At 44.4% G+C, this 15,764-nt stretch overlaps 1 protein-coding gene across 5 annotated transcripts in view; it reads left to right on the top strand.

Moving 5' to 3' along the window:
- TACC1 (transforming acidic coiled-coil containing protein 1) overlaps positions 1-15,764 on the top strand; it is a 159,650-nt gene that overhangs the window by 117,503 nt on the left and 26,383 nt on the right. For all 5 annotated transcript variants that reach the window (XM_073622358.1, XM_073622356.1, XM_073622357.1 and 2 more), the window contains 2 exons: positions 6,518-6,677; positions 6,756-6,802. In XM_073622358.1, the coding sequence (XP_073478459.1) occupies positions 6,518-6,677; positions 6,756-6,802 (207 nt within the window). The remainder of the gene's footprint in view (positions 1-6,517; positions 6,678-6,755; positions 6,803-15,764) is intronic.

Raw genomic sequence — 15,764 nt, 5'->3', positions numbered from 1 at the left:
TGGATCTGTGTGTTTACACACACAGATCCACATACCGGCCCGGTTAATGGGCAATCGCGGGTGCCCGGCGGACATCGCGGCCGCCGGGCACACGCACCGGGTCCCGAGCAACGCGGCGGGCGCGCGCCCCCTAGACGGCCGGGAATCCCAGGACGTCATATGACGTCCACCCAGGATGGGAGATCCCATCTGTGGACGTCATATATCTATAGCTGGGTAACGAAGTGGTTAAATAATAAAAAAAAAATCTAGTTCGCTGTGCCATCCAAAAATGCAAGGTAAAGCTTAATCATGCAAAGAAGAAGCTATATCTGAACATGATCCAGAAACGCTGCCATCTTCTCTGGGCCAATGCTTATTTAAAATGGTCTTTTCCAAAGTGGAAAACTGTTCTACAGTCAGAAATTCATTTTGGGCAACCATGGCCACCGCATCATCCGGACTAAAGAGCGGAGGGACCTTCTGTCTTATCAGCGCTCCGTTCAAAAGTCTTCATCTCTGATGGTATGGAGGTACATTAGTGCATATGGAAGGGCAGCTTACACATCTGGAAAGGCACCATCAGTGCCGGGAGATATATTCAGGTTTTAGAATGGCAAATGCCCTGGCAAGAATGGGGCAACTGATCTCCCTCGCTCCCAGACGTTTACAGAGTGTTGTTAAAAGAAGAGGGGATGCTACACCGTGGTAAACACGGCCCTGTCCCAACTTTTTTGGAATTGGGGTTGTACTTTGCCAGTTTTTTGTTGCTCTGTCCCAACTTTTCTGAGATGTGTAGATGTCATCAATTTCAAAATTACCTAATTTTTTTTATTTCTTAAAATGGTATATTTTCTCAGTTTACACATTTGATATGTTTTCTATTGTGAATAAAATATGGGTTTATGAGATTTGCAAATAGTTGCATTCTGATTTAATGTAGATTTTACAATGTACTTGGAATTGGGGTTGTATTTATTTCAAAGCTGAGCTGCTTTTTCAAGTGGTCTTTCTGTTCTTTCTTCCACACCCGGTATTTTTGCTGACTTGTATATTGACTGATGTGGGCGGCGTGGGATAGACACACATCTTGAAAAGAGCACATGTAACCTGAGAAACATATCTGAACACTATACAGATGGAAAAGCACCAATGAATGCAGTAATGTATGCATTATAAAACCACTAAATGAATTTTTCAATGCAAGTAATATACAGCAAGTCCCTGAATCTGCTGTGGTGTGATCCTCTTGTAACCTCCTGTACTGTAGAGTGCAGACAGGGGACAGCAGGATCGGCATTAGAAGCCAGTTAAGTGTGCTGCATTCACATGTCCTGATAGGAGGAGAGAACTGAGTGAGCAGAGGAATGAGCTCTTCGGTCAGCCGCTGCTCCCTCACCAGGTTGGTCTGGGAAGTAAGTTGACCAGCTATCTCCACTCGCCGCCCAATTTATTAGGTACACCTGTCCAATTGCTTGTTAACACAAATTGACAATTATCCAATCAGATGACAGCAACTCCATGCATTTAGGCATCTAGACATGGTGAAGACGACTTGCTGAAGTTTAAACCGATCTTTAGAATGGGGAAGAAGTGGGATTTAAGTGACTTTGAACATGACATGGTTGTTGGTGGCAGATGGGCTGGTCTGAGTATTTCAAAAACTGCTGATCTACTGGGATTTTCACACACAACCATCCTCCAAGGCAGGGATATGCAATTAGCAGACCTCCAGCTGTTACAAAACTACAAGTCCCATCATGCCTCTGGCTCTGGGTGTCATGCTTGTGGCTGTCAGTCTTGCTATGCCTCATGGGACTTGTAGTTCTTTAACAGTTGGAGGTCCGCTAATTGCATATCCTTTCTCTAGGGTTTACAGAGAATGGTCAGAAAAAGAGAAAATATCCAGTGAGTGGCAGATGTGTGGACAAAAATGCCTTGTTGATGTCAGAGGAGAATGGGCAGACTGGTTCAAGATGAAAGAAGGGATGGTAACAAACAACCACTCTTTACAACCAATGTATGCACAACACCTCAATTCTTGAAGCAGATAGGCTACAGCAGCAGAAGACCACACAGGTTGCCACTCCTGTCAGATAAGAACAGGAAACTGAGGCTGTAATTCACACAGGCTCACAAAAATGACACAATAAAAAATTGGAAAAAACATTGCCTGGTCTGATGGGTCTTGATTTCAGCTGTGATATTCAGATGGTGGGGTCAGAATTTGGTGTAAACAAAATGAAAGCATGGATCCATCCTGTCTTGTATCAACAGTTCAGGCTGGTGGTGTAATGGTGTGGGGGAGATTTTCTTGGCACACTTTGGACCCCTTAGTACCAATTGAACATTGTTTAACCACTTCAATACCAGGCACTTAGACACCTTCCTGCCCAGCCCAATTTTCACCTTTCAGCGCTGTTGCAATTTGAATGACAATTGCGCGGTCATGCTACACTGTACCCAAACAAATTTTTTATAATTTTGTTCCCACAAATAGAGCTTTCTTTTGGTGGTATTTGATCACCTCTGCGGTTTTTATTTTTTGCGCAACAAATAAAAAAAGACCGAAAATTTCGAAAAAAAAACAAGTTTTTCTTTGTTTCTGTTAAATTTTTTTGTAAATAAGTACGCTTTCTCCTTCAATAATGGGCACTGATACGGCGGCACTGATGGGCACCGATGAGGTGGCACCAATGAGGTGGCACTGATGAGGTGGCACTAACGGGCACTGATGATGGGCACTGATAGGTGGCACTGATGGGCACTGATAGGTGGCACTGGTATGCGGCACTGATGGGCACTCGTAGGTGGCACTGATGGGCACTCGTAGGTGGCACTGATGGGCACTCGTAGGTGGCATTGATTGGTATATATGGGTGGCACTGATGGGTACTTATGTGTGGCACTGATGGGCACTGATAGGTGGGCACAGATGGGCAATGACAGGTGGCACTGATAAAGAATTGCTGGGCAGATCTGGGCATTGCTGGGCAGATCATTGACATAACAGTGCCAATCAGTGCCCATTTGTGGGCACTGATTGGCACAGATTGGGCACATGTGGATGGCCATGGGGTACATACCTGGCCATCCACGTTGCCCCTTCCCTGGTGGTCCTAGTGGCATCCCTGGTAGTCCAGTGGGGTGATCTGAGGGGGGGCTCTCCTCTCCTTGCGTCTGTCAGACGTGAGTGAGGAGGAGCCGATCAACGGCTCTTCCTATTGACAGCGTGATCAGCCGTGATTGGACACGGCTGATCACGTGGTAAAGAGCCTCTGCCGGAGGCTTTTTACCAAGATCAGTGTAGCGGTGTGTCAGACTGACACACCGCTCCACCGATCGCCGCGATGCGCGCCCCCGGGGGCGTGCTGCGGCATGTTATCCTGCTGGACGTCATAGGACGTCCAGTCAGGATAACAGAACCACTTCCCGGAAGTCAATCCGCTATAGGGCGGGCGGGAAGTGGTTACATTCCACGATCTACCTGAGTATTGTTTCTGACCATGTCCATCCCACTACAGTGTACACATCTTCTGATGACTCCTTCCAGTAGGATAATGCATCATGTCATAAAGCTCAGATCATCTCACCACTGGTTTCTTGAACATGACAATGAGGTCACTGTACTCCAATGGCCTCCACAATCACCAGATCTCAGTCCAATAGAGCACCTCTGGGATGTGGTGGAACAGGAGATTGGCATCATGGATGTGCAACCGACAAATCTGCAGCAACTGCGTGATGCTATCATGTCAATATGGACCAAAATCTCTGAGGAATGTTTCCAACACCTTTTTTGAATCTATGCCACCAAGAATTGAGGCAGATCTGAATTCAAAAGGGGGTGCAACCCGGTACTAGCAAAGTGTACCTAGTAATAAAGTAACCGGTGAGTGTACAGTGGAACCCTGGTTACGAGTAACGCTGTTAACAAGTGTTTTGAAAAATGAGCAATTTTTTTTTTTTTCTGACTCGGTTTGCGAGTGTTGTCTCGCAAACCAAGCAGAGTTCAAGCTAATTGGTGGTGCAGTACCGCATTTGGCCAGAGGTGCGGGGGCGCCGGGGACACTCAGAATGGTTCGTAGCCGTTTGGAAATACTCGGAAACACTCGTAAATACTCTGTTTCTGAGGCTTTTTGAGTTCAGCCGAGCTGTCCCCGAGTATTTCCGAGGCTCTCCGGCACCCCCCCACCTCTGGCCATATGCGGTATTGCATGTAATAGAAGTCAATGCGGAACAAATTATCTTCGTTTCCATTGACTTCTATGGGGAAACTCTTTGATATGCGAGTGCTTTGGATTACAAGCATTCTCCTGGAATGGATTATGCTCATAATCCAAGGTTCCACTTATGTTTAGAGAAAAATTCCAGCTGGTTTCCTCTTCATCCTCCCCAGCGTTGGCGGTTCTTTCTGCTGCATAGACCCAGTGCTTACATCATGACATTAGCGCTGGTCTGTGTGCCCAGGACAATCTGAAGTTGCATCCTCCAGGGGGTGCTGTTGGTGACACCCTAGGCTTAGAGGAAATGGGTTCAATCAGACTGGGCATCATTCATCCCAGAGGACCCATGCTGCAGGACAGAGGGTAGTGGTGGTGCATGGAGAGGGTGAGTTAGGTTTGGTTGCCAACCAAATTATTAAATAAAAAAAAAAAAAAAAAACACAAAAACTGGATATGGGCTTTGACCGCAGTAGAGTAAAGTGAGCTCATTAGCCTGGATCTGCTGTCTGGAATTACAGTGGAAATCACAGAACTGAATGGACACATTTGAATCTTTTTGGCAAGACAACTCCCAAATATGTATTTTATCTGTGTATTTAGCTGTTTGCCTGGAGTTCAGCTCTAAGCATTCCTGTCTGTCTCACTCCATTGGCTCTCTGCCACTCTCCTGTTTTATGATCGCTTTCTAGCACTCTTATGATACAATTGGCTCAATTCACAAAGGTTTAACACAAGGATGAGGATGTCTAATTTAACACTGTGACTTGAATTTTCAAATCTGATTAAGAAAATTCACATGTTTGCATGAATGTAAGAGCTTGTACAGACGTGCAGCCAGAGGGTGGTAAAAGCAGGCAGCTGAGCTGCAGTTTTAGTGCTCCCGACCTCCCACATAAACAAAGACATGCATCCACTTAGGGCTGTACACATGCCATGGTCACAGCAAAAATGAAACCCTCTGTCTTGTTTAATGGGCTTGCATTGCCGCCAAAGTGTATCATTAAAGTGAATAGAGCTGTGCTGCATCGGCAAGCAATGCACATGGTTGCGGCACAGTGTCTGCATTTTCAGGGTTAAAACAGGCAGGGAGGAAGCTGATGGGAAACAGTACATGTAGTACTTTGACATATCTTCCTGTAATGCTGGCTGTGTGTCGGGCAGAGAACCCCCATCTTGGCGTGCAACCACTCGACATTGCAGCTAGCAAGTATACACAGCCTCTTCTAGTGAGTGCTTGTGTCCGGATTGCAGCACTTGTCCGGGGCAATCACCAGCAAGAGAAATGTAGAGGGAGCTGTCATGTCAGCCCCGCCTCTCTGCATTCCCCTTGCCGGAGCTTGCCTTCAGCAAGAGAAATGTAGAGGGAGCTGTGTCATGTCAGCCCCGCCTCTCTGCATTCCCCTTGCCTTCAGCAAGAGAAATGTAGAGGGAGCTGTCATGTCAGCCCCGCCTCTCTGCATTCCCCTTGCCGGAGCTTGCCTTCAGCAAGAGAAATGTAGAGGGAGCAGTCATGTCAGCCCCACCTCTCTCTGCATTCCTCTTGCCGGAGCTTGCCTTGATCAAGTGCTGGGAGCTGAAGACGGTTGCTTGCTGTCAAATTGGGCCTCTCCTTGTTAGCTGTGGTGTTGAGCAGCCATACTCTGAGGGAGGGTGACCTGTCCTACATTGCAGCTAGTGTTACAGGGGATCTATGAAGGTAGGAGCAAGTACTTCATGTCATTTGTCCCATCAGGAACTGAATGCTGTAAAATTAAAAAAAAAAATTCTTAATGCTCAGTTTATACTGCTGTGACCCCAAAGTCGGGCGACTTTGCATTACTTATTGCTTGCGACTTGATGTGACTTCAGTGCGATTTTTAATGTTTTGCGACTTTGGCTTTGCCAAATCCTAGCAATACAGAGTGTGACATATATTATTGAACTTACAAAACCCTCTGAAATTGCAGCCAAAGTTGCAAAGATAAGACAAAGAAACAACTTCCCTGTGATTTTTGTGACTAACATTGCAGTCTGACACTCATGTCGCAAGGAAGAAGCAGCTTTTTTTTTTTTTTGTCGCTACAACTTGAGTTGCAGCAATTAAGACAGCCCACATTGAAATGAATGTGTTTTGACTTGTCACCTGACTTTGTGTTGCAGCGAGTCGCATGAGAAGTTGCAGCACTGTGAACCAGGGCTTGGAGCTTTTCAGACATAATATGCTGTTTGTAAGATTTTGTTATTGCAAATACCATTTGTAAAGTTTCCTTATTGTGTTGCTGATAAAATTCATTACAATTTAAAAGCAACTTCTATTGAAAATCTATTTTCAGCAAGAAGAGGATTCTCCTAGCATTGAGAAGCGAGAGGGCCATGCTACGGATGAGGAGAAACTAGCGTCGGCTCCAGCTACCAAGCAGACGGACGCGGGGGTCGAAGGTCACCATGTGGAAGAACAGGAGTTTTTTGAGTGTCCCAATGAGTCTGCATCAGGTACAGGTAATGTTATGGTGCGCTGTGTGTTATTGGAATGCTTTCTTCCCACATTTTAACTCATTGCTTGCTTTTTAGGGCTCACAAAGCCTTCACCTGCAGGGGACAATAACCTGAACTCCCACGTGAGTAACTTTGCACAGAATATGTATTTATATCTTCCCAGCTTCTACAATATCTATGCAAAACATGCTACCAGCTAGAAACTATGATTTACTACACAAGAGTTCTTCATTTCATATAAATACTTCCCTTGAAAGGGAAAAAACCTGCATCTAAAAGAAGGGTGTTAGCCATACCAAATGTACACTGCATAGGAGAATGACACCACGTGCTCTGTCACAGTTATGGAATGTTGTATCCACTCTCCCCACCCCCAACCTGTTGGACAGTGAATGAGCAGCCGCAGAAAAGTGAGGTCCTCTTTCTGCTTACTCTGATCTCTATATAAATATCTCCTGTTTCCCTGAAAATAAGACCTAGTGTGATTGTCAGTGATGTCTGCAATATAAGCCCTACCCTGAAAATAAGACCTACAAGGACTTTAACTAGGGCTTATATTGCAGCCATCACGATAGGTCTTATTTTTGGGGAAACAGGGTATATATAGCTTACATTCCCTTCCTAAGCAGGTGCTTCTTGTGAGGGCAAAATGGCAGCCAGCTGGGCCAAACATCTGTTCCAAAAGTGCATAAGCAAACCTGTGGCAAAAGAATCCCTGGGAGACTTAAAAGGAAAAGAGGGGTCAGACATCTCTCCCTTCAGTCTGGGGCTCAATCAGGTTTCTGTGCTTGATTTTGGGTGGATCCTGCAACCTATAATTGGCTGGCTCTTGGACTAGTCCCTTATGCAAGGGCTGCATAGACAAACCTGTGCTTAATGACTGCTCGTTATCACAGGCAGGTGGTGTACTTCTGACTACTCTGGCTACATTTCCAGGCTCAGTATGTCAGCAGCTTTAAAGTGGTGTTCCGACCGAAATTATACTTTTTAAATAAAAATACCCCTATAATACACAAGCTTAATGTATTCTAGTAAAGTTAGTCTGTAAACTAAGGTCTGTTTTGTTCGTTTATAGCAGTAGTTTGTTATTTTATAAACTTACAGCAGGTCGTGGCCATCTTAAGTGTGGGCATTTGAAGCCAGACTGTATTTCTTCCTGGATCTCATCCTTGCAGATCTCGCACATGCTCAGTGCAGCACAAGCAGTGTAATAGGTTTCAGGTCAGGTTTCCATAGCAACGGCAGTTTCAGAGGAAGTTGCCGCCCCTTCCCAGAAGGCATTGCAAACAGGAAATGATGCGATGGGCCGCGGCTAGGGAGGAGGAAGTGGAAAATGAATACAGCAGATATACAGTAGGTGCTGAAAAAAAAAAAATTAAAAAATATCCAATTTGTTTACAGTGCACAGTTTAGTGAGGGTTGCTGAAGAGTTGTAAAAGTGGGTGGAACTCCACTTTAACTTACTACCAGGTCTGACCAGGTTAAGACCCTGGGAATTGAGAGAATTTGTTTGCTTCTCACCTGAGTGAGATAATCATATTTCTTCAGTGTACTCTATATGAGTGACTCATTCAAACTAAACATTTGGCTGTTGTCAGGGAGGAGTGGAAGCTGCACCTATTCTGGGTTACCAGTATCCACACCAGTTGGTGTGCTTAACCTTGCACTTCTTTTACCTGAAGCCCCAAAGTACTGCCACGGGATAGATATATAAAGCATTGGAATTCACAGAGCAAGTTATACCTAGGTCCTGGATTCTGCTACCTGCTTGATGGCATAGCCATCAATTGCGTATACTTTACAGATCAGGGGGTCTCTCTTGGATAAATACACCATGACTGACCTCAGGGTTCTGCAGTATGTTAGTATTTTATCTCTGTCATGAACATACACATGAAATGGATAAATTGGGGGCAGGATCTCTGGTGACTGTAGTTCAACTAGATCTCCTTTGTTTGCAAATTAACGTTTACATGTAAAATTTGCTAACAAAGGGTGTCACAGATTGCAAATTAACGTTTACATGTAACACCGTGCATTTCATAAATTATTGCTCAATCTATGTGATGGTTTTTTTGTGATGGCCTTCTTTTGGAAACAGGCTCTGTTCCAGAAGTTTCAGTGTGATGGTGTACTATACAGTACATTTTATCGTTATGTGTTTCATATAATGACATGACTAATACACTTCACCTCTGGGCAGCACAGTGGTGTAGTGGATAGCACTCTCACCTAGCAGCAATAGGGTCGCTGGTTCAAATCCCGACCACGGCACTACCTGCCTGGAGTTTGCATGTTCTCCCTGTGCCTGCGTGGGTTTCGTCCGGGTACCCCGGTTTCCTCCCACACTCCAAAGACATGCTGGTAGGTTAAAAAAGCGCCCTGAGGCGATTCAGTTCGCATAGGTAGCGATATACAAGTCACTCATTCATTCATTCATTCACCTCACTAATCGATCTGTGACTGCTGCCCCTCTCTGCCAATCCCTTTACTGGCTTCCCCTACCCCACCGTATAAAATTCAAAATGCTAACCACAACATTCAAGGCCATCCACAACATCGCCTGCAGATATCGCCCAAGTCGTCCGCTCCACTCCTCCCAGGACCTCCTGCTCTCTAGCTCCCTTATTGCCTCCTCTCATGCTCGCCTTTAGGACTTCTCCAGAGCCTCTCCCATCCTCTGGAATTCCCTGCCCAGGTATATCCGATCAGCCCCTAACCCAGTGATGGCGAACCTTGGCACCCCAGATGTTTTGGAACTACATTTCCCATGATGCTCAACTACACTGCAGAGTGCATGAGCATCATGGGAAATGTAGTTCCAAAAAATTTGGGGTGCCAAGGTTCACCATCACTGCCCAAACCTGTCCACCTTTAGGAGATCTCTGAAAACTCACTTATTCAGGGAAGCCTATCCCACACCCAACTGTCCCCGAGCCATCCCCTTCAAATCATTCCCTGCATCTATTACCTTTTGTACCACCACCCCCTCTTTTTAGAATGTAAGCTCTACGAGCAGGGCCCTCCTGTCCCTTCTGTATTGAACTGTACTGTAATTGTGCTGTCCCTCTCTACATTACAAAGTGCTGCATAAACTGTTGGTGCTATATAAATCGTGAATAATAATAATATAATGACATGGGGGTTCAGTTTTTTCTACTGCATCCTTTTGATTATATGGCAATTGCACATGGAGATGGCTTGGTGGCTGGGCTTTTCGGATCAAGCCTTTTGTCAAATACCATCTGTGACTTTTTTTTTTTTTTCTTTTTTGATACTTCTAATGCCCCGTACACACGGTCAGATTTTCCGATGGAAAATGTCCGATCGGAGCGTGTTGTCGGAAATTCCGACCGTGTGTGGGCTCCATCGGACATTTTCCATCGGATTTTCCGACACACAAAGTTGGAGAGCAAGAGATAAAATTTTCCGACAACAAAATCCGTTGTCGGAAATTCCGATCGTGTGTACACAAATCCGACGGACAAAGTGCCACGCATGCTCAGAATAAATAAAGAGATGAAAGCTATTGGCCACTGCCCCGTTTATAGTCCCGACGTACGTGTTTTAGGTCACTGCGTTCAGAACGATCGGATTTTCCGACAACTTTGTGTGACCGTGTGTATGCAAGACAAGTTTGAGCCAACATCCGTCGGAAAAAATCCATGGATTTTGTTGTCGGAATGTCCGAACAAAGTCCGACCGTGTGTACGCCCTATTACAATCTACTTGGTGCATGGGTCTCAGCTGCAAAGTAACCCCATGACTTGGGTGTTTTTTTTTTTTTTTATTATATATGCCTACTGTTTTAACTCAGACTATATGCAATTGGCAATATGGCGGTCTTTATACAGAGACAATGTGTGTGTGCGCATGGTCTGAGGATCAGACATCTGGGCAGGAGCCTGACCAGGGTACCTTTTTTTATATATGAAGTTTACAACCGGTTACTCTAAAGATTGGTGATATTTCTAAAATACCTTCTGTAGGAAACAGGCTTTGTTGCAGAAGGTGCTACATGATTGACCACTAGTCCGTTCTCTATACATGTATCTCTTTGATTGTACTCCAGTTGTATATGCATCTATCCTTGTTTATGGATTGCCCAGGAGACCTACCTCCTGGGCCTGACACTGGTAGCTTTATAGGACACGATTCCAGTCCCCTAGCATCAAGGGGATATGGTATATCACCTATCTCCTCAAAAGCATACAGTGGGGACGGAAAGTATTCAGACCCCCTTAAATTTTTCGCTCTGTTATATTGCAGCCATTTGCTAAAATCATTTAAGTTCATTTTTTTCCTCATTAATGTACACACAGCACCCCATATTGACAGAAAAACACAGAATTGTTGCAATTTTTGCTGATTTATTAAAAAAGAAAAACTGAAATATCAAATGGTCCTAAGTATTCAGACCCTTTGCTGTGACACTCATATATTTAACTCAGGTGCTGTCCATTTCTTCTAATCATCCTTGAGATGGTTCTACACCTTCCATTGAGTCCAGCTGTGTTTGATTATACAGATTGGACTTGATTAGGAAAGCCACACACCTGTCTATATAAGACCTTACAGCTCACAGTGCATGTCAGAGCAAATGAGAATCGTGAGGTCAAAGGAACTGCCTGAAGAGCTCAGAGACAGAACTGTGACAAGGCACAGATCTGGCCAAGGTTACAAAAAAAATTCTGCTGCAGTTAAGGTTCCTAAGAGCAAATAATCCATAATCCTTAAATGGAAGACGTTTGGGACGACCAGAACCCTTCCTAGAGCTGGCCGTCCGGCCAAACTGAGCTATCTGGGGAGAAGAGCCTTGGTGAGAGATGTAAAGAAGAACCCAAAGATCACTGTGGCTGAGCTCCAGAGATGCAGTTGGGAGATGGGAGAAAGTTGTAGGAAGTCAACCATCACTGCAGACCTCCACCAGTCGGGGCCTTATGGCAGAGTGGCCGACGGAAGCCTCTCCTCAGTGCAAGACACATGAAAGCCTGCATGGAGTTTTCTAAAAAAAACACCTGAAGGACTCCAAGATGGTGAGAAATAAGATTCTTTGGTCTGAGACCAAGATAGAACTTTTTGCCCTTAATTCTAAGCGGTATGTGTGGAGAAAACCAGGCACTGCTCATCACCTGTCCAATACAGTCCCAACAGTGAAGCATGGTGGTGGTAGCATCATGCTGTGGTGGTGTTTTTCAGCTGCAGGGACAGGACCACTGGTTGCAATCGAGGGAAAGATGAATGCAGCCAAGTACAGGGATATCCTGGTCGAAAACCTTCTCCAGAGTGCTCAGGACCTCACACTGGGCCGAAGGTTTACCTTCCAACAAGACAATGACCCTAAGCACACAGCTAAAATAACGAAGGAGTGGCTTCACAACAACTCCGTGACTGTTCTTGAATGGCCCAGCCAGAGCCCTGACTTAAACCCAATTGAGCATCTCTGGAGAGACCTAAAAATGGCTGTCCACCAACGTTTACCATCCAACCTGACAGAACTGGAGAGGATCTGCACGGAGGAATGGCAGAGGATCCCTAAATCCAGGTGTGAAAAACTTGTTGCATCTTTCCCAAAAAGACTCATGGCTGTATTAGATCAAAAGGGTGCTTCTACTAAATACTGAGCAAAGGGTCTGAATACTTAGGACCATGTGATATTTCAGTTTTTCTTTTTTAATAAATCTGCAAAAATGTCAACAATTCTGTGTTTTTCTGTCAATATGGGGTGCTGTGTGTACATTAATGAGGAAAAAATGAACTTAAATGATTTTAGCAAATGGCTGCAATATAACAAAGAGTGAAAAATTTAAGGGGGTCTGAATACTTTCCGTCCCCACTGTAATACTCTGCAGCACATTTTATGTGCAGAGTTTATAGGCAGTGTTTCAGCCCATCATTTGCTATCACTCGGACCTTATAACTGGCTTGGGTTGTTATGGCACTATATTCAAACATAGTCAATAGATATCTTTGTGTATTGCCCCTGAGCAGAAGTGAATCATAAAGGGGAACAAAGCCTATTGATTTTTTTAGTTTCTAAAAAGTTACATTCCTGGAATTCTGGGATTACTAACTTTCACATTTGCTTGCTGCATCAAATGGCTGGTGCAATGACTGCTCACATGTACAGCAGTGTGTTAGTTGCAGATCAGACAGAAGCAGCTTCCTTGGCTTTAAAGCAGTGGTTCTCAACTCCTGTCCTCAGGACCAACTAACAGGCCAGGTTTGCAGGATAACTGAAATGGAGAAAAGCCCGTGGTGTGTTTGCCCCTGGAGTGGCAGTCCATAATGGCATAATAATGATTTAGTTTGATTATAACAGTACCTTTTCAACAGCAGCAGCTTCTCATTCTCCCTCTTAACTGTGAGAAAAACATGGGATTATGGGTAAATCTTATACCCGTAAACCCATGTATTTTCTTGTAGTTAAGATGGCTGGGCTGGAAGTGGATAACTGCTCCAAATGTGACATCTGTGCAGGAGCAAACAGAAGCTCTAACCCTTCTCTATTCTATCTGTAATGAAACAGAAAGTTTCGGTTGGTGTTGGGAATGGGATATGCCTGTAAGTTTTATAAGGGACGTTTCCCTAGGATGACACTGCCCTCTGGTGGTATTTTTTGGGATCAGCCTTTCTTATAATCATGCTCAGACATTGTTGGGTTTGATGATGATCATAAGAATCTATATGTCAGAGGGGAGAAGGAGATCAATACTATTGGAAATGTTAATTTGCTGAAGAGCCTTCAGGGGACAGTTTTGCTTTAATTTCAACATGTTAATTGTTTTTTAAAAGTTTAAAAAAATATAAAGAATCATGAAAGCACATAGACCAGGGCTGTATAATGAAATCAGTGGGCCCATGTGCAAGATCAAAAGTGGGCTCCCGTATGCAGTGAGAAAAGAAAATAAGCGTGCCGTGGCAAAAAGTAGGCATGGTTTAAATTGCGCTAAAAATTGTGTGTGGCTTAAAGGAGGTGTGGTTAAATAGTCTGAGATGACTTGCATAGTGCAGAATGTGGTAATGTTAAATAGAGAGTACTTTGGTCCTGGCCAGTTGTTGGCTGGTGCTCAATATCTTTTGGGGGGGGGGGGGTGTCAAACAACCCCCCCTTCCATAGCCTTACCTTGCAATGACGAGGTGGTGCTAGATCCGCGGTGGGGCTCCTCGAAGCGGCTGTTGCTGCCCCTCCGCCCACTGCTCCTCACTCCAGCTTGCCGAGGTAAGAGTCGGGGCCATTGTTTCTTCTCCCGGCTGAACAGGAAGTGGGTCCTGAGACCCGATTGGCCGGGAGTCCTAAGACTCCCTGGCCAATCTGGTCTCTGGACCCGCTTTCCGAGTGGCCAGGAGGAGAAGCAGGAAGACATCACCCCAAGCCCATCCTTTTTTGAAGCCAATTAGAGCCTTGGACTCAAATCATGTGCTTCTAAACAAAAAAATAAAACCCCATTAAAATCCATGTGTCCAGCGCCCTGCATGGAGATTAGGGGCAGGGCACATGGATTAGGGGTGCAGCACCCCTAATTGAGCGGCCGCCACTGGTCCTGGCCTTGCTCAGTGGAGTGGTGCACGTGTTTCTTTGTTAAGGGTGACCCCTCAGGCCCAGCCCCGGTGTATAGAGTGGAAGAACCTGGGTCCTGGCCCTGCTGAGTGGAGTATAAAATTTCCAGTGACTCATAAAAGCAGTTGTTTCTGAAGATGCAGGCTCTGGGGCTGTCGTTCTTAACCTCTCTTGGATGTATAGGGAGCCAGCCGCAATAATGCAGCCAGTGAAATGTTGGGACATCTGCTGTACACTATTCCAGGTCAGCAATTCACAAATTAGTGAGGGATGGATAAAGATAATGGATTCATGCTCTGCACCTTGCTATGGTCAGCAGTGATGGGTACCAAATGTCTATGCTGCCAGTTTCCTTCTAACGGGTCAGGGGCTTCAAGAAAAAAAATGTAAATGGGCTAATATTATTGATTTTTTTTTTTTTTTTCTTTTTTAAAGCAGCAGTATGCTTTTGTTGCCCTGTCCCAACTTTTTTGAGATGTGTTGCTGCCATCAATTTCAAAATCACTGTAATTGTTTCTTAAAATTGTACATTTTTTCAGCTCTTTTGGAAATCGGGATTGTAATATTGAAGTTTTCCCATGCAGTATATTATGGAGTCAGCAGGTGGCAGCAGATGAGAGTTAATTATTAGGATTCATGTGTGCAAATTGCACTGATTGCCTTCCTTTGAGACCACAGTTTTTATTTGTTGGTACATTTCTTTTATTGAATTGTCATAGCTTATGGTTAATATTCTAGTTTTGGATGGCAGTCAGATTTCTGTACTTGAATTTCCAGGTCTGGAATGGACATTATAAACATTAGTAATTAAAAATCTTTGTGGCATATTTGAGTGAATGGTATTTACATGCTGAAATTGTACCCCCAAAAATCCCCTGTGTAGGTAGTATTGTGATTTGTTAGAAATCTGGCGCCTATATAAATGACCAGTTTAATCATAAGCATCAGACATAATGGTATTGATTTTATGTTACAGAGAATGCAGCGGGGTTAGTGAGGGATCAGACTCAATTATTCCAAAGAAGATATTTCACCACTGAAAGCCTTGGGATGTACTAAAGGCCATTTTAGATGTCCGTTATTCATAATCTGATTCATTTGGTCACCATTGAGTAGATGAACAACACATTTAGAGGATCACCTAATAGGCCTTTGGAATGTAACAGAGTCCTCTCTAATTCTGGACAAACTCGTTTTCTTCTTTCGTCACCCAATTACGGTAACTTTAAGGTCAGCTTGACATTTCTAATATTTTTTTATATCCGTGACTTTAGCAGCAAGATACCTCCGCCAGAATTCCTACTTCTACCCAATTGCCGTGGATGTTACAAGAGTAAACTTTAACCACTTGTCCTCTGGAAGATTTACCCCCCCTTCATGACCTGTGCCTATTGCTATTGCTGCCCCTGCAATAAGTGTATTTATCTGTCATCGATGATCATCTCCTCTCCTGTCTCTCTGCATTCACAAGTACAGGAACACTTAGCTGAACATTTGTATCTCTGCTAACATTAAATGGCAAA

Source organism: Aquarana catesbeiana, linkage group LG03 (assembly GCF_042186555.1).
Source record: "Aquarana catesbeiana isolate 2022-GZ linkage group LG03, ASM4218655v1, whole genome shotgun sequence".
In the NCBI taxonomy this organism is placed as follows: domain Eukaryota; kingdom Metazoa; phylum Chordata; class Amphibia; order Anura; family Ranidae; genus Aquarana; species Aquarana catesbeiana.
The sequence above is the reverse complement of the archived record's forward strand: the minus strand, read 5'-3'. Positions and strand labels throughout refer to the sequence as shown.